Source organism: Gavia stellata, chromosome 17 (genome assembly GCF_030936135.1).
Source record: "Gavia stellata isolate bGavSte3 chromosome 17, bGavSte3.hap2, whole genome shotgun sequence".
In the NCBI taxonomy this organism is placed as follows: Eukaryota; Metazoa; Chordata; class Aves; order Gaviiformes; family Gaviidae; genus Gavia; species Gavia stellata.
The window spans coordinates 4999072-5022697 of record NC_082610.1 but is presented as its reverse complement, the minus strand read 5'-3'; the positions used below and the strand labels follow the sequence as shown (position 1 = coordinate 5022697).

Genomic DNA, 23626 nt, shown 5'->3' with positions numbered 1-23626 from the left:
TTTATGGGTTTCCAGCCAGACAAGGACTTGTGTCTGGCAATCCAAAAGAAATCAGGTGCTTGCTGAGGCTAACCACCAGTACTGAGCCTGATACAATTAAGTTGGAGGATCAATTAAGAGAAATTAAAACGCTAACCACTGGCCTATCGCTGCCTCGGCTGCACCGGAATGACGGCAGCTATACACGCCATACGCTACCCAACCCACATGAAAACCTATAGACCTGTAGCTACCGCCCACCCCACTCCGAGCAAAGTGTCTCCGCCCAAACGAGGCAGAGCTTCTCCCACCAAACACCAACTTGGGCAGTTCAGGTCCTACCAGGAGCAGATACTCTCCACCTGGAGGGCTACCCACACAAACCACCTCTCACACACTGCAACCAGCTCCCCCAAAACTCACCGCTATTCAGAAACTGATGATGCTCAAAGAAATGTTCAATTTTTTTTTTTTTTACAGCATCGTCTATGCCCAAAATAAATGTTGGCCATAAAATACAGCGAATTTTTTTTCCCCTCACTGAAAGAATGATCCCTGGGTATCTCCAAAAATTGTAACTGATACCCAATAGCTACTTGATCCCATGCAACCAACCTGAGGATGCTGAAGAAAAATGAGGTCTTGCTTGGTTTTGTCCAACACCACCAGGTGGCAATCGCAGCCCAGCGAACCCTCCCACCAGCAAGCCAGCTGCAGGCACTGCTCAACACCCTTCTCCCTTGCACTCAGCCCTATCCTAAGCTTTTTTAATACGCCAGCAGATAAATTCAGTGTCAGACTAACCAAGTATAATAAAAGACCCCCCCCAGCTATTCCTATTTAATGAGAGAGTCCAAAGATTTGGTCCCAGGAATCCGTGAATGATCACTTCCAACCTCACAAATCCTGCTCGTTCCGCGCAGAAGGCAGAACTGCCTCATGCAGGCTGTTCATCACACTCACTTACTTCTGCAAACCGGCTCCCCTTCGGTGCATTTTGGTTCAGAGAGGGAACCATGTGGTCGCGAAGCTCCCATTACCTTTAGAGCACTTAATTTTCTGCTACAACAGGACACCATTTCTTCTGTTTTGTAACTTCATTGAACTTCCTTATGAAATTATGTTATATACTCTCAGGTAATAGCACACAACACACTACTAATTCACTAGCCAAACACTGCATATATCCTCCAAAACACAAGACATCTGGAAAAGCAGAAAAAGAAGATGCTTTTTGATGATCTGAGTACATCAGATCATCAAAAATATAAATACAGCAGGTCTGTATTTGGTCAGAAAGCTAGACCAAAAAGGGTGCTTCTATTCCTCAGCTTTCAATGAGTTTTCTATATAACTGAGTTAGGACCTGACGGTCTTATTTTACCAATTATTTTGTTTAAGTTTGATCAAGAGGCAGAGAGATGGCTTGGTGTATGGAAAGTAATTCCCATTGCAAACACAAGTATAGTTGCAGGCATCACACTGGATTATGAGGCTATAAATCAAAAAGCAATCTGGCCTCATTCAGTATCCCAGGACTACAGTTTCTACACTTCTTGGGCAGTTTAGCCAACAAATCTGTGGGTTATTTTTTTTTCAACTGAGTTGTAGGAAGGACATGCTCCCAGGTAAATTCATATATAAAGTTACATCTCTGATCTGACCTCACCAGTATCCCATTTGTAATTACAATAGGGGAGGCAAAAATCACAGTCATTGATCTACATCTGCTTTTCAGACTTACTTACAGGCTGATCCCGAGCGCTGAATGACTTCAGACTGCTGGTGACCCCCACCTCCAGCACCACAACCATCAGCAGCGCGCTCCCTCCCTGGCAGCCACGCTTCTGGCCTGCGTGGATTAACTCACCGACCGAGTCAAAAAACGTTTTCTACAATCCTAAAGCAGACCGTGAATAACTTGCATTGTAACCACTGTTCTCTATTAAGATTTTTCTGTTAAATGACCTGGATTAACACTCGCATCTCTTTCCACACCAGCTATGGGTCCCCATCAGAGGTCAGCAGTCGTTCCTGAGCTGAATTAGAGAAAGGGTTTTAACAAAACACGAACAACTAATCAATTTAAACTGGCTATCTAACACAACCAACCTCTCTCCTGTGTGTTGTTTCACCTACGAAATATTAATCAATTTAGATGCACTTGATAAACCATAAAACCCTGCCAGTTCTCCGGAGTGCAATGATCTAGAAGAGAAGTAAGACCTTGGTTCCATTCCTCGCGAAGGAACGCCTACCTGAAGCCTCGCACTTCATCCAGGACAAACCCATGCTCTACCCTGACCTTCCTTGCCGTGGAGATGTGCCGGGCGGCAGAAAGGAAGCACCCACCTCCCAGTGCACCTTCTTAAGGCTGATGAGCAACAGCAGCCAGTCCCACCCAGCGTAATCAGGAAAAGCTGAGGCCGCTGACTGGGAGGGAAAGAGAAGAAGCCAGCTGCAAAACGTTGAGGCATGTTCACTAACTGGGGGAGGGCTTGAAGCATTAACACTTTATCACGAGTCTTATCCCAAGATTGGGAAAGGAAACGTGGCTAAAGACAACAGAAGGTGGTGGAAGAAAAGGACGAAAAGGAATTCTATTTTCTTAGCTTCCACTCATCACTGTAGACTTCTAAGACACAGCGCATTCAGCCTTAGGATGCAAAGGATTTATCTATGCAGACGTAAAGCCACTGGAAAGATCATCTTCTGGTAGGCAAATCCCATTGCCACCTTCTTGTCAGAGGAACAGTCTGTTCAAATGCAAGTTATGCAGCAGGACTTTTTGTCCTGAGTTGCTTTGGTTTTTAAAACCAGTTCCAGTATTGTCTGCAATTTTATTCATAAAGCTAAATTATGACTTCAACTGCAAAATTTATTCTAGCTCCTTCAGAATTGAGAATAAGAAATCAGAATATGAAATTACCCACTGACTCCAGCTGCGATATGCTTGTCATTTCACACTTTCACCCACGCTCATTGGAAATTCAGTTCCAATATGACAACTTGAAAATTGGTTTTAATCACGACTAATACATGGAGGGTTGTTTTTCCCCTCTCTTTTTGTTCCTTACATTCCACAAGCGCCGAAAACGATGATGTGTAGAGTGGCAGAAGGCAAGTCAAATACTTCCTGAAGGTACTCCAAAGCACCACACATCTGAGGGACAGGTCTCCAGCTCTGCAAAACAAAACCAGATACCAAGAAACCCAAAACACACTTTAATCTGAACTATTGTTCTGGGTATTCAGCCTCAGGCCTAACGCTGCAGCTATTCACAGCATCCACTAATACCTCTGTGCCGTTCCTAGTTTCTAAGCCAGAGGACGAAGGTTTTCCTTTCAGTCTCTTGAATGGAAGCGATGCAATGCGGCATAACCGGCCGGACCTCCCCATAAAAAGACCACACCGGTTGGGTTTCGCCCTGTGTTCAAATGGGTAAAATTTGCAAAACTAAACCCAAAGTCAACCTGCCGCACACAGTAATACGGTAGCTCTGGTTCTCTAGAAAAGAAGCTATTTTTAAACTGCAGTAGCAATGTGAACTGCATAAATTAGCATAAATTCAGCCTTCACAGATAGTTCTCAGTTGACTGTGTTACATGCTACGAATTAACACTCTGCAGATTCCTTCCTTCTACTAACGCGGTCAATCATGCAATTCACGGGGCTTAAAATCCCCTTTTTCAGCCCTCCGAAATCTCAACGGCCTTTTTCACACTCCCCTTTTCCTTTTCAGAGCAGTACTATCAAAGGCTTGGGTTTCATTACAAATCTCACAAGGTCTTCCTGTGTAACTGGTGGTTATGCGGCTTCGTAATTGCAGGACATCCTACTATTTTCTACGCTGGTGATTTTCTCCTTGTGGGCAGATGGCATCAAAGTGGAGTGCAGATGGTAACCCACAGCCCACAAACTCCTCATTATGATTCGAACTAGTGTATGCGGCTCTTCGGTTCTTATCTTCTCTTTAAATTATTTTCAGCATTAAAGGATAAATTGTTGTTTTCAGAAGACACAGCCAAAAGTAATGATATCTGTTTATAGTTGAGAACCTTCTCCTAACAAAGAGGTAATGATGTGCCTTGTATGTTCACAGGTTTTATTAAAATCCACAAATCATTAGTGGAAAGGATTTTGAATCAAGTATCTCTTGCTTTGATTCAAGTATTACCTTAAGAAAAAAAACAATAAATAAATCAATGATGAGGAAAAGGCAGATCCCACTGAAGCGTGAAGGCTTCAGAGTCACACAGTTAGCTATTTCAGGTAATTGTATGGCTCCAGGTATCGCTTTACCTGAGCTGCTTGGAATTATAATGGATTTATCTCCGCAGAAGACCTGTGAGATAAGGGAGTCGCTGCTGACAAACCCCAGCAGGCAGCACCGAGGCGACTCGTGTGAAGCTACGCTGATGGCCCGTGGGTCTTCAGGGCTCACACGCTCCCCACCGCATCCTCCCTGCCCTTTACGGAGCAAACCCTTCCTGGCAGGAAGGCACGGCTCCGAATGAAGGTGCCATGAAAACTAGTCTTACGATTCTTTCAAGCTTTTTGACAGTGTGTCCAGTCTGGTGGAACTGGCTTTCCTAACCTTTTGACCAGTTGGAAAAGTCCTAAAAACAGTGAGTTAAAAATATCTGTGGTGGAGAATAGTAAGGAATGAAATAGTCAGCATTAGAGGTCAAGCCTGGATCCCTGAAAAGTTTGTCTTAATCAAGGGAATCACAGAATCACAGAATCACTAAGGTTGGAAAAGACCTGTAAGACCATCAAGTCCAACCATTAACAAAAAAACCCAAAAAACAACAACAAAAAAAGCATTAAAAGAAACTAACTTATCCCTTAGTTATAAGAAGAAAAGAAACAATACTTAAAACACCCAAGTGACATGGTTAGTGAGGATTTACTTACTCGCAGTCACTTACTCACCCCCTGCCTAAATGAAAAGTTGGTTGATTTGCTCCCGCTCCAGAAGCCTAGAGTCAGACTTGATAAACACAAACAGCGTTATTTGTTTGATGCTTTGACCTGGTGCCTGACAACCCATTTCTAATCCACGCTACTGTACCTCAGCTACAATGGCACCTTCTAAACTCTCTCACAAAATGGTTTCTGTCTATTTAAGGGACGGATACACGTTGCTTAACTAAATTCACTGCCTTTAAGTGTAACCACGAGCAAGCCTCTTCCTCAAATGGCTGAAATTATTTGCATATTATACATCAAAAACGTTCAGATGCTCAACTGAGTTACGGTATACATACACTACAACATAAATAGTTTGACTGTATAACACAGGGCTATAATCTTCCACAGCATGCAGGCATGCTAATGATCTTACACATGGACAACACGAGATGAAATAATCAAGTATTTCATCACTGAGGGCAATTCATCTCGTCTACATTCACGGAAGAAGATTATAGGACGTCATCTTCTTAGTGGTTTCCCTTTCACAACAAAAAAGACAATAATCGGTTTTCATTAGGGAAGACTTGCCCTTGCTGTTGTACCGACATGATTTTCATGTCCCATACAGCACTGATGTCAATTGAATAACTACACGGTATCTTCTAACACAAAGGATTAAAAAGGGTAATAGAAATGCTTAATCTTCAGATGCAATATTGAAGGATTTACGCATGTCAAAAGAATCTAACAGATATGTTTTCTCTCTAGCTTAATGACTTGTGCTTGAAACTAATGAGGGTCTTCAGAATTGACCATTTGAAACTGCTGTTCCACGAGAAACCTCAGCTCAAGTCGTGTCGCGAGAGAATAAAAAATTTCCAGAGGAAAAGAAAGCTCCAATCGGAACTGCCTTAAGAAAGCCCTGACTTTGTGAAGTCCATCTTCACCGCACAGTATCTCGCAGTTTGTCCAAAGGCGCATTCAGAGCTCCTCAGCACGAGAGGCCCATCGCCGACGGAAAGGCAAGAGAATTTTGGCGGAGGGTGAAATCCTGTGCCAGCATTTCTGACACAGTAAGAGTGACTCTATCACACATCTGTTCCTCGGTGAGAAGCTGAATCTGCCCGTGACAAGGTCAATTTTGAGAAGGGTTGGTATTAAAAGATTATGCTCCCTCCATCCTCTCACTGAGGCGGCACTAATTATTTCAGGGGGGCGAAGGAATTCTTTGATCCTCCAACTCTTCCTTCCCCTGCAAGGTGACTCTGGCTGCCGGCACAGCACCCAGAGGAATGGCACGGCATGTCCTAATTCCGTAATTGTGGAATTAGCCATTTTCAACCTTCAAATTCAACCCTAAGAAATTGAGTATGCAGTAATCCACGTAATCCAGGCCTCTACACCTGTCCCTCTTCCAACTAATCTCGCCACCCTTCATCATGTCACATGTTAATTTAGAGTCCTATCTGCTAAGGTCAGTGTAAGTGGATGCTCGGGAAGTCGCAACGAGTATTTGTCGCGCAGTGGGACCAACTTCTTCCTTTGTGAACTCTGCGAGGCGCAGAGATATCAACAGAGAGCAAAGCCCTTTCCCAGCGACGTGTAAATGATGCCTACAAATGTTCTGGGAAGCAGCAACGAGACGGAATAAATAAATAAATAAATGTAGTGTAGCCCTGGATAATGCGATCTGCTGGTATTAAGTTTTCTCCTGAAGGAGTTAAGTATATACCAGCTGCTCTACATTAAACCGAGCTGGCATTTTAAATGATGCAAATTAGCTGCGCTACCATCCATTTCAGCCCAGCATTTAACAGCATTGCTATAAATGATGCAAAGTACTGGCCAAACCAAGCCCTGCCATTTCAGCTGCTGTCAGAGAAGAAAGGAGGAGGGAGGGCAACGGCACTGAGTGATGCTGCAGCTATTCACAAGATGGTTTACAAGAGGCTCCTTCCACTGCAGGTATTGTTCACACAACCGAAACGTGCACACATGCATGGAAAGCCCCAGGCTTTTATTTAGTGAAATTCATTTATATAAGCTGTTAAGAACCACTACAAAATTATGTGAAATTAAATGATTTGCCAGTAGAACACTGAACTTTCAAATCTCTCTTTGCTTAATGCTGCACAATGAACACTGAGTGGATCTGACGGGCCATCCGCTCAGACACGCTGACACAGCAGCCTACTGCGAGCCAAGGGTGGCATCAGTCCCCATCATAATGTCTCACACCAAAGGACATTTCTCAGGCTATGAAGATAACAGATAAAGATTTGTGCTTGATCAATGCAAACCCCATTTTCTGCTGAATTTCAGAGAGCTCAGGAGGCAAGAGAGAGGACTAAATCTTACCTAGTTCATGTTGTTGTGGCCAAGAGATTAAGTTTCAGCACAAATCTGAAACTGTGTATAGGACAGTGAAGGATCTGCTGTTGAGTAGTCTAGGAGCTTTGTAGACTGGCTTTTTTGATTTCAGGTTCTTTCATACACCTTTTTTTTCCTTTTTTTTTTTTCCTTTTTTTTTTTTTTCCCCTCCTTTTTGCAAGTGCCTACTGCAGCAAGTAACCTGCTCAACAAGGGGAAGCTGGGATTGACTCTTGTGTTAAAAATAAGATACAGCTGCCTCACTATCCGACCTGATAAACCAAACCAAACCACCGGTGGGTATGACCCAGGGGCATTACATCCCAGTGCCCAATACTGCGTATGCACCGCAACTCACATCACCTCCAACAGGGTTGCTCTTCCAAGTCTCACCACCGTAATGCCTTTAAGCCAAAATACACCCACAAGAGGAACATCTGCTCCAGGATCCCAAAACTCCAGGATCCCAAAAGCAACCAGTGGCAGAGGCAGCTGAAAGCCCACCACAGGACCCTCGCTGACCCCCAGCACCCGAGGCTTGGGGAGCTGGTGGCAAGGACAGGACACAGCAGGCAGACCTGGCTCCCCTTCATGGCCTGGGGTTTCTCTGTTTCCCTCTGCCTCAGGCACCTACCACAGCTCGGCCAGTGGATCCCAAAGGCAAACATCTCACAGAAAGGCACTGCACCTCCAAATTTGTCCTGATATTCAGAGTGTTCCCCATTGCCTGGCACCGCAGGGAGAAATGACCACGGGGAAAGGAGAAAGTCCCGGGTAAGTCTCACTTGCAGAAGATGCTTCCATCATTCAATTTTAAATGCATGACATTTTCATTCACAGATTCTCTTCCAAATATTTCTGCTTCTTACAACAACTAGATTTCCCTTCACCGGTTCGGAGTCAAAGTATTAAATCTTATAAACCGAATCATTCCACGTGGTCCAAACCCTACCAGGTGAAAGGCCCAAAGGCTAACTCTTACAGGCAACCCAAAGGAAAATCTCCATCGCTGCAGCGAGGGAAGTTTGTATCCGACTGCTTGGAAACCGGATCCTAGGCAACCGCTGCTCTTCCCTCTTGAAAAGCAGAGAGTGGTTTTGTTTTGTAAATTAAAGCAAATTCATTAGAATTCCCCTGGCGAGGTTGTGTAGGGATAAATAGGACGCTGCTGCCTCCTCTTTCCAGCTCCATGCTAGAGGACAGGCACCTCTTTGCCAGCTTTCCTTGGCAGTGCTCGTCTGGCACATTACCCTGGAGGATCAGACCCCTGTGCGCTCCAGAGCCCATCTCAGAGGACTAAGATGTAGCAATGCTGAAAATACTCCTTCCCAAAATAATCCGTCGCAGTTAAGCCACAGACAAGTCTGGAATACGTATGGCCGTCCTGAGAAGCAGACTGACCCACGGTTATCGAGCAAGAAAAGAGAAACCCCTTTCTAAGCTATTGCTTCAAATGGCCAACGCACATTTCATCTTTAAAGGCACGTGACGTTTTTAAAATTAGTTTTGAAGACTAAAATATCCATAAGACACTTTGAAACGAAGAATAAATTGTAACTGAATCAAATCTGTCTTACCAGACCAATCCATTAACTATTGTTTCCACCAGCTATAGTCAAAGTCACACACTGATCTTTGTGGATGCAAATGTGTCCTCTGCATCTGCTCCAGGCCTTTAACCTCCGACACGCCTGTACAGATACTGTTCTCACGTTAACATTTCTCTAATAAAATATAACTTTGCATCACGCTACACTGCCTAAGGAGGATTTCTGACTCTAAAAGACATGACATGAATCTTTGCATCTGCTTGATCTTACAATACGATGCCTGACAGTTGTCTGTCTGCCAGAGGAAGCGAACTTGCTAGACCCCGTGTACAAGTTGATTAGAAATGACTTCCTGGTAATTAATGTCATAATCTGAGAAACAGCCAAAATAGATACGACATGGAAAGACAGCTGTTACAGTCTTTTAAAAATACTGGTACAAAACCAGTATTTAGCTTATCGGTACTGAAGTTACCTGTAGTTTCTAACAGTGGACATGGTTCAAGTGGACATGGCTAAAGGAAAAGGAGTCCGCTTCTAAATATTTGTTTTGAGATATACAAGTGTAACAAAATCTCAGTATCCACGTTCACCATTAAGTGTTGGCACACAAGCTAGATCAACAACATGAAATCCCACCAGGGTATTCATTTTGCCCTACCAATGGGCAACTGCACAGAATTAACAGATGGCAGAAAAACACAATATAAAAATAATGTCTAGTCAGCACTTTCAGTAGGAGATAGGGGAACATATCTGGGAAGATTCACCTCATCACGTGAAACAAAAAGGTATTACTACAACAATCTTTACAACTGAGAACGTCTCTCAGTTGTCCAAATGGAAGATCCATCAAATGGATTACGAGGAGGCGGAGACGCTAGGCAGTATTACAGATCCTCGCATGTTGTGGCAATGAGACCACGACACTCAAAATCCCTTTAGGTTGAAGAACAGCCTCTAAAAGAGCTCTGTCACAGACTTAAAATAGACCGCAAAGTGCTGGAGACAAAAGGAATTACAATTCCAGCCTATCACACACCTCTTCCACTTCTCCCAAAAACAAAGTACGGGTGTCCTCAGACAGCCACTCTAGAAGATTCTCTTCCTATACAGCTCTGAAAAATGTAGTTGCTTATGAGCAAAAAGGCCTTGTCAGCTTCTACAGCGTTATTAGGGAGAGGAGGGGGAACATGGAAATGATCGAGGAAGTCAGTTGAGTCCTTCCGTTTGGAGAAAGCATAACCGACTCAACAGGATCCCAGCGCTGAGAACAGCTACTTCTGCAGCCACTTAAGTCAGCCAACCTGGCAAGGGTTCTTTTGGGGTTTTGGGGTTTTTTGGTTTTGTTTATATAACATGAGAAAGCCTAGATGTGTATAATTAGATAACTTTGTTGTCAGACAGATGAGACAAACATCTCTGGGTTTCTCCAAGAAGGTTTTACGGCCCAGGCACCTACACCTCTGGGACCATCACGTCTAAGAACCCGTCCTTCCCCTGCCCAAGGCAGGGAGGGAGCAGCAAGTCAAGCACCTTAGCCTTCACTCCTGTGAGCTCCCAGAGCTTGAAGGAAGGGCTAATAGTATTTAGTACTTTTATAAATAGACCAACTTCCACTTTCAAAGAAAACGCCGATGAATCCATCAACTTATTGCCCACGAATTCATGTTTCAGAGACCTGGCCACGTTTTCTTGTCAAGCATAGCACTATCGCTACCAAACCAATCTCTAGTTCCTTGGCCTCTGCAGTCCGTAAGTTCTCCTTCTTGCTGGTATAAAATACAACAAAACCTCAACAACTACTATCGAAAAGTAGCCCATGGACTCTCTTCACAGCTGCTAGTTCCTCCAATACAGCCTTGCTACTGTCGGCTACCTACAGGCAATTCTGAAGTCTACGCCGTAAACGTGAACTCACCACTACACACTTTTGCATCATACCATGGTGGTCATTACATAAAGGCCAAGACAGAAGAAATGGGCCAATATCAGTGACAGGACAGGTAAAAGAAGGAGATTTAGGGACTCCTTCCAACTATGAGAGAGAGGATATGGCAACTTCTAGCCGTAGCTGTAGAGAAAAAAGCCACGCAAGCTGAAAATACAGAGAGGACTTAAGGAAGCATTCAAGACAAGGGATGGACACAAGGTAAAATTTAAGAAGAGGCCATGGGAGTAAACAAGACATTGTCAAAATATGATGACTTTACAGTCCAAAGCTGAACACGCATAGGGGCAAAAGTCCTGGTAAAGGCGTATTTTGAAATCCAGACGTTAGATATTTTTTCCTTTCATGTATTGTTTTCCCACACATTGCTTCCAATTCTAAAATAACCCCAAAGTAAAAAGAAAAATAATCCAAGGATAACACACCTAAAAATACTTTCAAGAGGAAAAAAAAGGTGGAATCAGAGTAAAATTTCAGATCTCAGCCTGTTTTAAAATAAGAAGTGACCTGTTTTCTCAATTATTTATTTTAATAAATGGTTTATTTGTTTTAAGTTTTAGCAGTTATTTCCATGCCCATGCTTTTCAAAACTGAAGAAACTGAGAATGTTTCCACAAACTATTTCAGAAAGAACAATTTACAGATAAAATTAGAGGCATACAAGTAAGTGCCAAGTTTTTGACTGAATTCCAGTTCTTGGTGAATGGAAAACCAGCAGCTTCCTGTTACAAAATGTCCCAACAGTTCATGTCTAATAATACACATAAAATCTGACCATTTATATACTTCAGATATAGATGTTTCTAAAAATAATATTCAAGCAGGGTATTTTTAGCCAGGTAAACTTCTCAGGAGAATGAATCTGAGTTTGGTTGAGATTCTACAGCTTGCTGCAAGGAAAAAAGAAATGAATGGGTTAAATTTTAAGAGCATCTCTTGATTTATACCAGAATAAAAGTAGTAAGTTTAGCCCCAAAGTTTAAATAAGGAGAAGGCAAATGAGAAAAAAAATGGAAGAACACAAAACACATCCTTCCATTAAAGGCCCAGCTATCACTTTATGCAGAACTGTGTCTTCTGAAACAGCACTTATAATGCTTATGCTGTGTTGCAAGTTTGGGAAGTTCAAACGAAATAATTATTGATTTAAATCCTTCCTTGGTTTCTTCCACTTTGGTAGGAAAAAGGGTTTTGTAGGCTAAAAGCATTAAAATACTCTACAAATTAAACAGAGATTTAAATCTAGTGATGAGATAATCTGGAAACTGAAATTACAGAGTAGACAACATGTTTCTCACAGGAGTCTTCAAAGGAAATCAAAAATAGCCAAAACCAGGCCTGACTTTCCAAAACCAAGAACTGAATCCACCCTTCCTATCTCAATAAAATAAAGGCTTTCTTTTCCAATACCCTCTGGAATAGGAAAAAAGAGCACAGGTGGTGTTGGTCTCATAATTTTCTTTCTTTTTGGTACTTCTCAGGTCCTTGAAACTCAGGAAAGGTTCATATTTTGTTTACCAGACCCCTTCTTTATAATTTAATTTTTTTTTCTTCTTGAGAAGTAAAGCTCAGGTTTAGTGCCAGGAGTTTTAAAAACCAGTATCTGTTGCTCTCCTCTATTAATATGCTTGTACCTCTCTGCATCTCCAGGAGATTCTGTTAGGATAGGTTTGATATTTCATACCACCTGATTTTTGGAGAGTATTTTGCAGAAGACTAAAGAATGTTACTTTATGATGAGCTCCATAAAGCATGCCAGCACACACCCTCAGCAAGTTTGCGGATGACACCAAGTTGGGTGGGAGTGTTGATCTGCTCGAGGGCAGGAAGGCTCTGCAGAGGGATCTGGCCAGGCTGGATCGATGTGCCCAGGCCAATTGGGTGAGGTTCAACAAGGCCAAGTGCCGGGTCCTGCACTTGGGTCACAACAACCCCAGGCAACACTACAGGCTTGGGGACGAGTGGCTGGAAAGCTGCCCCGCAGAAAAGGACCTGGGGGTGTTGGTCAACAGTTGGCTGAATATGAGCCGGCAGTGTGCCCAGGTGGCCAAGAAGGCCAACAGCATCCTGGCCTGTATCAGAAATGGTGTGGCCAGCAGGAGTAGGGAGGGGATTGTCCGACTGGTGAGGCCACACTTCAAATCCTGGTTTCACTTTTGGGCCCCTCACTACAAGAAAGACATTGAGGTGCTAGAGCGTGTCCAGAGAAGCTGGTGAAGAGTCTAGAGCACAAGTCTACAAGTCTTATGAGGATCGGTTAAGAGAGCTGGGGTTGTTCAGCCTGGAGAAGAGGAGGCTGAGAGGAGACTTTATTGCTCTCTACAACTACCCAAAAGGAGGTTGTAGGGAGGTGGGTGTCGGTTTCTTCTTCCAAGTGACAAGTGATAGGACAAGAGAAAACCGCCTCAAAGTTGCACCAGGGGAGGCTTAGATTGGATATTAGGAAAAATTTCTTCACCAAAGGGGTTGTCAAGCATTGGAACAGGCTTCCCAGGGAAGTGGTTGGGTCACCATTCTTGGAGGTATTTAAGACGTGTAGATGTGGCGCTTAGGGACACGGTTTAGTGGTGGACTTGGCAGCGTTAGGTTTACGGTTGGACTCGATGATCTTATAGGTCTTTTCCAACCTAAATGATTCTGTGATTCTATCAGCTAGCAGCTGGATAGGTAGAAAGACTTAATGCTTCACTGTTGAAGCCAACTGCAGTTCAAACAAGCCCCCAGCAGAGACCGAGTGTCTAACAGAACTGAAACACAACACATACATCAAGAAAGAGAAGTTCTGTGGGACACACAATGGACAAACAATCTAGGAAAAGTACGAAGCAAAACTCTAAAAGCTGTCAAAGAAATTCACCAGCGCAGCCAGGGAGGCAAAGGCAGGCAGGGAGAAAGCAAGAAAAAAATTAATTAATAATTAACCCATTTCTGGTTAGAGGACAGCTGGACCAAAGTGTCCTGCTTGGGTGCTGCCATACATCAAGTGTCAGAGCAGAAGGTGATAAAAATTACTTGCTAGAACTGGGACAAAGAAAGTGAGAGTGTTCACTGAAGAAATACAATTTTACGGAGTAAGCTAACAGTTTCAAGGACAGAGGGAGAGCACATGGACACCATATGCATAAGCATTTTGAACTGATTAACAAGTAGCAGCAAAAGAGAAAGATAATCTAATAGTCAGGGGACTAGCTGGTAATTTTCTATAGCACTGCAGACTTTATGACCTTGGGTAAGTCTCTTTGTGCCTTAGCCGTTCATTTATAAAGTATGAACAACATCCCTACCTCTAAGGAGTGCTCTTAGGTTAAGTATATTAAAATCTGGAAGCCCCTCAGATATTACCTATTAGCAGAGATCAGAGAAATGGCATAAAAAATTAAAATAAATTGGAAGCAGGAAAAAAGATCATATTAAATGAGTGTTTCAAAATCACTAACCACGGGCCACAAAAACTTGAGCGAATTCAACAGCAGCATTATTAGCTCAACAATAAATATCTTTGGAAATCCCATCTTGGGCAATTCGACAGTGAAGGTACTGAACTTGGGAAGGAACATTACACGATGACCAAATTCTCTTTTACTCAAGAATCATCACAGTTACACTGAAATCAGAGCAAAAAACCATTTTCGCTCATTATCCAGTACAATTAAAAACGGAACGGAAGTTTGAATTCCAAGTGACCCTTTCATATTCTAAAACAAAACCCAACAATGAAAGAGCCTCCTGAGTTTATTGTGTGATCTTACATCTTTTGTTCAAACGCAGGGCATTAAAGCAGGGTAGCTTTTTATATTAAAAGGAAGATCACTGAAAACTCCATGTTAATAATCACAATAAAACCGTTTATTAATTGTTTTCTATCTGGTAACATTTCATTTGGAACAACCTCCTAACAATTTAATATTTACCCATATGTATCTATAAACATATTATCAAAACCATTGTAATCCTAAATAGAAGAATTTGGCTACTTGATAGCCTCAGATTGCTTACAGTGTGTCATAAAAAAAAAAATCCGTCATAAAGCAAGATACAACAAGGTTTTTTCCATAGGAACATACTTAAGTATATAACTATAATTACATAAGCAAGCTCATTAAAATTAATACTAATTCTAAATTATTTTTGTGGTTATATATTTTGATAGCCTGAATCTATAGTTTTTCTTAGATCTTCCTAACTCTTCAGTAAAATTTCTCCTTTGTTGTACACATCATAAATGTGACCTCATTTAGTTTCTTCCAGCATTCCAAAAAAGCTATCTTTTATGGCAAAGTTATCAGTATTACTGACTACATTTCTCATAATTTCTTTTATAATTAGCTCAGCAGTGGAAGCAAAACCAAATTTTACGCCACTGAGGCAGCTCACATAAAGGCATTGATACCAGTCAATGTGCATCTGACTTTAAATCGGGTCCAGATAAAGATTTGCTTGATTCCTATCCCTTCTGCGAGATGGCTCTGTAGTAAAACGGTGAAGCCCAGTATCATGCATAAAAATGGCTAATGCACGTGAGAAAGGAAGGCGTAATTTCTCTGCAATACGCTTTATTAATCTTCCTCTCTATGAAGCTTCACATTAGCAAGACAGTGATATAGAGGTATAAATGGCTTCTGATAAAGTTAATTAAAATATAGAAAAGTAATTACTAATATCTGAACGATATGGCTTCATTTGGATTGCTAATGGCATGGGAACGGGGGTAGTGAGGCAGAGCAGGCTAACCAATACCCAACAGATTGCAAGTCACATGTGGCTCATGAAACAGTTGACGCAAGCCTAAATTTGAAGTGTGGAAAAATACTGGAGCAACCTATTAAGTAATCAATTTGTGAGCAGCTAGAGTATTTCGGGTCAGTGCACAACTGACAAAAACTCCCTGAAATTTTTTCAGTAGTGTGCTATCAACCTGGGAACAGCTATCCCATAGATTTTTTGCAGGGATCTGTAGCGGAGCTTCTCTACCAATTCCATTCCATACCATTGTCATTGACTTGGACTACAGAATGGATAATGAGAAAAACCCAAGGACGTTTCTAACCTTGACGGGTATTGCAAATGTTTTTGGAGCACACCCCAGATCTAGAACACCCCAGATGTAGGTGATCTTCACAAATTGGGAAAGAAGAACTTAATCACTAGAAGAAAAATCCAGTGTAAGACTAGAAAATGGGGAGATCTACACCACCACATATCTAGACCGCCCAACTCAATATGATCTTCACAAATTGGAAAAGCAATGTGAAGAAAAATCTAGCTGAGCAAGGTAGTTTTATTGCAGACAATGATATCTATCCAGTTTTGAACTGAATTCTTAAAAAAAGGTCTAGGCAAACTGAAAGAGTTCAGCAGATGGCACAAAGAGTTGTAAGAGTTCTAGAAATCCTGACAGAAAAGGTTAAAGGAATTAGGTTTGCTTCCTGTAGAGACAGAGGAAAGCGAGGGAGAACATCTAGTGAGCGTCCGCCTTCCACGTCAACCAAGAGAGGATAACTGCCTAACTTTCAGCAAATGAATATTGCAAAGACACTCGCAAAGAAAGAACAAATGCCAGCACCCTCTCCCTGCCCAGCATTAAGGATAGTTACAGGTAATTGCTGTATTCACATCCTTTAACTCCAGGTTAAATAGATGCCTGTCAACTTGAAGTGATTTAGTGGAAGGGTGGGACCAATGACTTCCTAAGGTCCCGGTGCTTTTAGGACTTTAAGATACAAACAGCAATTATTTTTTAGGTTCTCCAGAGAATGTAAATCAAGAAGCTAGAGAATACAACACAGCAGCAATAAACACAGTAATTAAATCCACGATCTCCTTTGGCGGCTTTCACAGTAACATGGCAACAGACTGTATTCCTGGAACGGTATCTTCCTTCTTGCACCCTGCAAGAACAATTTCACCATGCCCACGAACTTCTAATTGGCAATGACTTCTGTCTTAAATAACTAATGCAAATTTAGTAGCCAAATACATACGACTTTTTCAGAATAACTAAGAAGTACCATTTTGGATACGAGAGATCACTATCTTGCTATCTAGTTGACGGAAGTTTCTCTGGTAACAAAGTTAAATATTTCCAAAACAACGCTCTCTAAATGTGGGTACAATTTATTGGCGGTGTTTTCAAATTAGACAAAATAAGCACCGGTGCAACAGTAGAATACTGTTGTGCACAACACAGGGAATTTAATGTGGAAAAATGAATGGAGTGTGTGTATCAGTAACAACAAAGTAGGAATGATACTGCCATCATTCATTGACCTAAGATTTCCGACTAGCATTTACAGCGGGCTTGATGCTAAAAACCTCGCACCTTTCTTTGGAAAGTGCCTTTGACATACTCTGAAAAATGCTTTTTATAAATTGCACAGCATTTTAAATAACACAATGCCCTTATACGGCCTTAAGGCACAAAACTTCCAGTCGCTGTAAAATCCAGCTTACACATGTAAAACCGTATCAAGAAAAACAAAAACAACAAAAAATCAAAATATTGAGAAGTTTTCACTGATACAACATCTCTCCAGTGGGACACCTTGACTTTCAGCGTTTTTTAAAAAATTACTAGTTTAATGAATACCACCCGCAGTGCCCACGTGCTCTGAAGAATCAGGTTCAAGGTTAGTACCACCTGGCACCGAAAAAAAGCTCACGAACCTACTGGTGCGCAAGTGGCTTGAAACATGCTAAAACAGCATTAGAGCATGGTCTAGTATCTTCGCATTGTGACTTCTGGTCTACGCACTAGACACAACCTCTTCTCCAGAATAATCAGCAAACTAAGTGCAGAGAAAAAGGCATACACAAATTCGAAGTGGAAGTATATATACATCATGACAGAAGAGAAAAATTCATATGCACAAATAGTTAAAGGTATCCTATTTATCTGTTTCATCCCTCCCATCATCTCTTTCCCTGTAAGCAGATGTCCTAAACACGAGGTCAAGTTGCCCTCTGTCCTTATTCTGCACATGCAACTGAATTTTGTATTACGTAGTGCAAAGAGGACCAACTTCAACAGGATTAAGAGCAACTCCCTAAAACACTCCCAGAACATCCTGTGGCTTGTTGATTATGAAACCCTCCAGAGATATGATAGGAGTTTGAACTCCCTCGTGTTGAAATAGAAACTGAACTCAGATAGCCCACTCTCTGAGTGAGTGCTCCAACCGCTAAGCGGCTGCACAAAAGCAATGCTTCTCTGCCACTTGTGTTGAAAGTTGCCCAATATCACCTTGGGTTTTGATACAAATAGCTTATGCCTCTAACTCCAAGAGAGAGTCTGGGGCTGCAAATTCCAAGTTCAGCCTCAGAAAGGAATTCAGCACAAGTTAAATAGATTTCGGTCATTTTTATTTCTTCTCTTCTGTTTTTTGATCCAAGTGTCACAAGCTCTTCTTAATTCTCCCTCCACCCACACAGGAGCTTATTATGTCCTTCCCCGTGGGCTGCAAACTCCATGCGGGGACCGAGATCTACAAAAGATAGGTGCCAAAGCATTTGGTATCAGTCCTACTCGTGGATCCAAACTCTAAATGCCACGATAAGAATAACTTCCCTCCCTCACAGGGGATGCCAGGTGCCTGCACAGTGAATCGTGAAGGCCACATTGGTGCTTAAGATAAAATACCCAGAGAAGCAAGTGATCACCCTCATAGGACATCACAGAATCACTAAGGTTGGAGAAGACCTGTAAGATCATCAAGTCCAACTACCAACCCAACCCCACCGTGCCCACTAAACTATGTCCCGCAGTGCCACGTCCACAGGTTCCTTGAACACCTCCAGTGATGGTGACTCCACCACCTCCCTGGGCAGCCTCTGCCAGTGCTTCACCACTCTCTCAGGAAAGACATTTTTCCTAATATCCAGCCTGAACCTCCCCTGGCGCAACTTGAGGCCATTTCCTCTTGTCCTGTCACTTGTCACTTGGGAGAAGAGACCAACACCCACCTCCCCACAACCCCCTTTCAGGTAGGTGGAGAGAGCGATGAGGTCTCCCCTCAGCCTCCTCTTCTCCAGACTGAACAACCCCAGCTCCTTCAGCCGCTCCTCATCAGACTTGTGCTCCAGACCCCTCACCATCTCCGTCGCCCTTCTCTGGACACGCTCCAGCACCTCACTGCCCTTCTTGGAGTGAGGGGCCCAAAACTGAACACAGCATTCGAGGTGCGGCCTCACCAGAGCCGAGTACAGGGGCACGATCCCTTCCCTACTCCCGCTGCCCACACCATTTCTGATACAGGCCAGGATGCCATTGGCCTTCTTGGCCACCTGGGCACACTGCCGGCTCATATTCAGCCGGCTGTCGACCAACACCCCCAGGTCCTTTTCCGCCGGGCAGCTTTCCAGCCACTCGTCCCCAAGCCTGTAGTGTTACATGGGGTTGTTGTGACCCAAGTGCAGGACCCGGCACTTGGCCTTGTTGAACCTCATACAGTTGGCCTGGGCACATCAATCCAGCCTGGCCAATGTCTATGATTCGTGAGATACTTAGTCCTAGTGCAGTGTTTAAGACTAAGCCTTACTAGGCTTATTATCAGAAAGCACTTCTATACCTGAATGTAGCCGAAGGTTTTCCAAGATCAAAATGCTTCAGTTGCTGCCCTACCATCTGGCAGCTGTCCATCCATCCCGTTCCCCCTCCCTCGGGAGGGAGGGACGGTAGAAAAAGAACAGAAGAGTGTCCTTGATACAACCGATCTGGAAAAATCTCCCTTTAGATATAGACCAACGTTCCAAATGACTACCTTGAATGGCAAAAAGCTGCATGCTTATGTGGGCAGAAGGATCAAAGTTGGATCAATAAGAATAACAAAAAAGGACTGTGTTTATTCAAGATAATGGACAGTAAAACAAACCTCCCTGGTTCACACCTTAAAAGGTGCTGGTCATCTGCTAAGACTCCTACCCAAACAAGGTTACTGAGAATCACAGAATCACTAAGGTTGGAAAAGACCTGTAAGATCATCAAGTCCAAATGACAAAGCTTAGGATTTCTCCCACTGCTGAAGTTATTCAAAAGGCAAAATTATCTGAAATTCCTTTGGCCAAAATCACTCCCTGTTTAAATAAAGCAAGTTAGCATGAAAACTCTCATCATCAGGGTATAAAAAAAATAAATGGGGTTTGTTCCACATCTGTGTAAGGGTTAAAACCACCCTAGTATTGCCCTTCCTGCTGCAAAGGGCTACCACTGGCAGGATCTCTCCGATTATAATCTATTATAAGATGAGAAAGTATTTATGAATAACAATCACTTTGCAGGCATGTAAATTTCTATGCAGGAACCAAGGCGTGTCTGAGAAAAAGAGCAGCATATAATGAGATTTTGCTCACATTTCGTAACCACAAGGACAGATTCTAGCACAAGGAAAAAAAGAGTACTCATTTCTCTCTCAAGAACAAGACGTGATGCGCAGGTTGGTCTGTCTGCTGCCACCACCCTGCCACCAGTACTTGTCCATCTCCTTTTCCTGCTCTCAGTCCCTCAGGAACTGCTACAGTCACATTCGTCTGGCCTGAGCAGCCCGATACGTCACCCTGACTGCCAGCAATGAAAGCGCAGCATATCCGAAAATTCAGGGCACGGGGCCAAACACGCCCAATCAGTAGTCGCACTTGTCTTAAGAGAATAGGGTTACGAGGCCATAGATTTCAAAAGCTCGACGGTAGGGATGACCCATTATTCCTTGAGGAAGAAGCAAGCAAAAAAAAAAAAAAAAAAGGTAAGAATCTGTCATCATTTCCCTGTCCCAGTATAATGGTATCACCTTCTCCTGGGCTCAGATGTCGGTAGAAGCAGCTTGTAACGTATATGGCTGTTGCCAAAATACATCACGCTGCTATACAGCAATCTCTATATAACGTTAATCAATTCTGCTTGCTGCAGCAGACCGTCTGCTTTGCTCACACCGTAGTACGCGAGCACACACTATCTGCTTACGCTGCCGTTGAGCACACTGGGGCATCAGCAGCACAAGGCAATCCGAGCCCCGCTGAAAACGTTACTGTGCTGATAAAAATTAAAAGAGCTGACGAATGTACATTTCTCCTCCCTATACAGCAAGCAGCATATCTAAAAATACGTTAGAAAACTGGCACACGCTAAAGGGAAATGTAAAAAATGCATATTGATAATGTGCTGCATCTATGCTGTCATGCACACAGAGCATTAGAACAGACAATTCCACTTGAGCATTCATTTCCTACATAACCTATTTAATTTAGCTGCCCTGAAAATGACACACATATTGTAATTTAACATCAAGCACTGCCTCCCATTCACTCCCCACAGAACTACGAACACCAGATGCTCACAGGACTAACGCTCCAGTGCAGTACATGACCAAACACAAAACACAATCATGACAACGAGCGATCTTTCCCCGTCCCAGGCACACAGCCCAGCCCTTACGATTAGCACCTACAGAAAGAAGACAAAGAACGCACCCCATAAGCAACATCTCTACCATCTCCCTTCCATAAATCCCCCAAGTTCAAGCAAAGGCAACAGAGAAGGCAACAAACAGCACACACAGCACCGTCCCTCACCACCCCACCACCAGCTCCACCATGCTGACAAAATGACAAAGCCATCCCTTGCTAACACACACCACTGTGGGCAACAGAAAGCATCCCAGCACCGCAGACAGATGTTATTACACACACACACAGACACCCCTTCTCTCGCTGCTGTTCCCACCACTTCTCTCTGCCTCAGAAAACCTGCTACACACATTCAATACGGAAATAATTCTCGCATACACCTCCCCAGCACTTGGTGCCTCCTAACCTGTGTGTCAAATCCATTTTCTACCGAGCTACTCTTCCTTGGTGGGAGTCCATCTCCTGCGTTTTCTTGTCCATTAGGAGATTTGAGAGGGATCTGGCTGGAATACAATGGCTTCGTCACCTCCACCTTGTTCCCAAACTTCAGGTAACAGGGCTGTGGGATGGTCCTGGCCGTTGGGACATGCAGGATTGGAGCCGCGCTGTGTACGGGTTTAGGTAGTCCCGATTTCATTTTGGAGGCTACCAGGATGGCTGGCATTTTCTCTTTCGGCTTCCCTAACACGTTTCCCTCAGCAGCAGCAAGAGCAGAGACAGCAGGCAGGGAGAGAGGAACCGACACGGTGGGGAAGCTGCTCTCCACTAAAGCAGCCTGGTTTACTGCAGGGATCTCCAAAACCAGCTTAGAATTTAAAACCAATCAAAAAAAAAAAAAAAAAGGGAAAAAAAACAACCAGCAAACCACTTTCAGCCTAAAATATCTCCCAGCTTTATGCCAGCCTTCCACCTGTTTCCTCTAATTTTATTTTCAGTTCTTCACCACTGTCCTCCTTCCTATTTCTGCTGTTATTTAACTTGCTCCTTCCTTTCTCTGGCTGACTCCTATAATTTTCCTCCCTGGAAATGGGAGACTTTCACTCCATTATCTTGTCACCGCATCTCCAAAGTGAGGCAGCCTTTTGATATAAAAAGAAAAAAAGAAGGAACCTGCTGCTGCATATGCTTCCCCTTCCGTACGCACTAGCGAGCGAGCAGGATTTCCAGCTTAAGATGTCTTTCTTCAGCCTTAGCCAAGAAGCAGATGTAGCTCAGTGTGTTAATGACTGATGCCCTTGGATACCAGCCTCAGAGAAGCAAGCTTCTTAAGCCTTATAATGGCTGGGAACAGGACAACGATGCTGGAGCAGAAGGAGAAACGGCCACTGACAGCAATTTTAAATAAAAATATGCCCGTGGCCGCAAAATTTCCCGGCTCCCCCAGTGCTGATCATGAAAACCTGGAGGGGAACAAAAAAATACAAAAAAATCACCCGGCTGTCAGAGGGAAGGGACAGCAGCCGCCTCCTCATTTGCCCCTCCCGCAGTGCCGCGGGCGCCCGCCCGGCGCTGCTCGGCGCACCCCGCGCCTCTCCCGCGCAGCCCTGCGGGGGCCGGCACGGGGCGGCCGCGGGATCGGCCCCGCCTGCGCGGAGCCGGGGCGGCCGCCAGAGCCCCCCCCGCGCAGGGGGAGGAGCGGCTTCAACTCCGCGGCGGGCAGGGAACTCCGCTGCGGAGCGGGGCGGCGGGGGCTCCGGCGGAGGAGGGCTGCGGGGGGGGGGGGGGGGGGGAGTTTCGTACCGGTTTCTTTTTGAAATTAAAAAAAAAAAAAAAAAAAGGCGCTTTCAAATCAAAACACCTGGAGGTGACTCATGGTTCGTTGCTGCTCGGGAAAACCGCCGCTGCCAGCGTCAACAGGAATCTGAGTAAGGCCAGTGAGTAATGCAGCCCCGTTACTGCAGCGCTTGGCCCTTTGCTGTCAGGGTCTCTCTTTCGGTGACACAGGTTCCTCCCCACGCCGCTCTGCAGCCGCCCTCATCCCCTGCGGCCACCCAGCAGCACACAGCCGAGAGCAGCACGCGTCCCTCCCTGCCCGCCCAGCACCCTCCTGGGCCCCCCTGCACCCTCCTGGGCCCCCCTGCACCCTCCCTGCCCACCCAGCACCCTCCCTGCCCGCCCAGCACCCTCCTGGGCCCCCCTGCTCCCTGCTGGGCCCCCCAGCACCCTCCTGGGGCCCCTGCACCCTCCTGGGCCCCCCAGCACCCTCCTGGGCCCCCCAGCACCCTCCTGGGGCCCCTGCACCCTCCTGGGCCCCCCTGCACCCTCCCTGCCCACGCAGCACCCTCCTGGGGCCCCCAGCACCCTCCTGGGGCCCCTGCACCCTCCCTGCCCACCCAGCACCCTCCTGGGCCCCCTGCACCCTCCTGGGGCCCCCAGCACCCTCCCTGCCCACCCAGCACCCTCCTGGGCCCCCCAGCATTACAGAATCACAGAATCACCGAGGCTGGAAAAGGCCTGGAAGAT

At 44.4% G+C, this 23626-nt stretch overlaps 1 protein-coding gene across 3 annotated transcripts in view; it reads right to left on the bottom strand.

Annotated features, from left to right (window-relative positions):
- The window catches only part of NAV2 (neuron navigator 2), a 230251-nt gene extending 208424 nt beyond the window's left edge, over positions 1–21827 (bottom strand). For all 3 annotated transcript variants that reach the window (XM_059825934.1, XM_059825936.1, XM_059825935.1), the window contains exon 1: positions 21570–21827. In XM_059825934.1, the coding sequence (XP_059681917.1) occupies positions 21570–21827 (258 nt within the window). The remainder of the gene's footprint in view (positions 1–21569) is intronic.
- Between the last annotated feature and the right edge of the window lie 1799 nt (positions 21828–23626).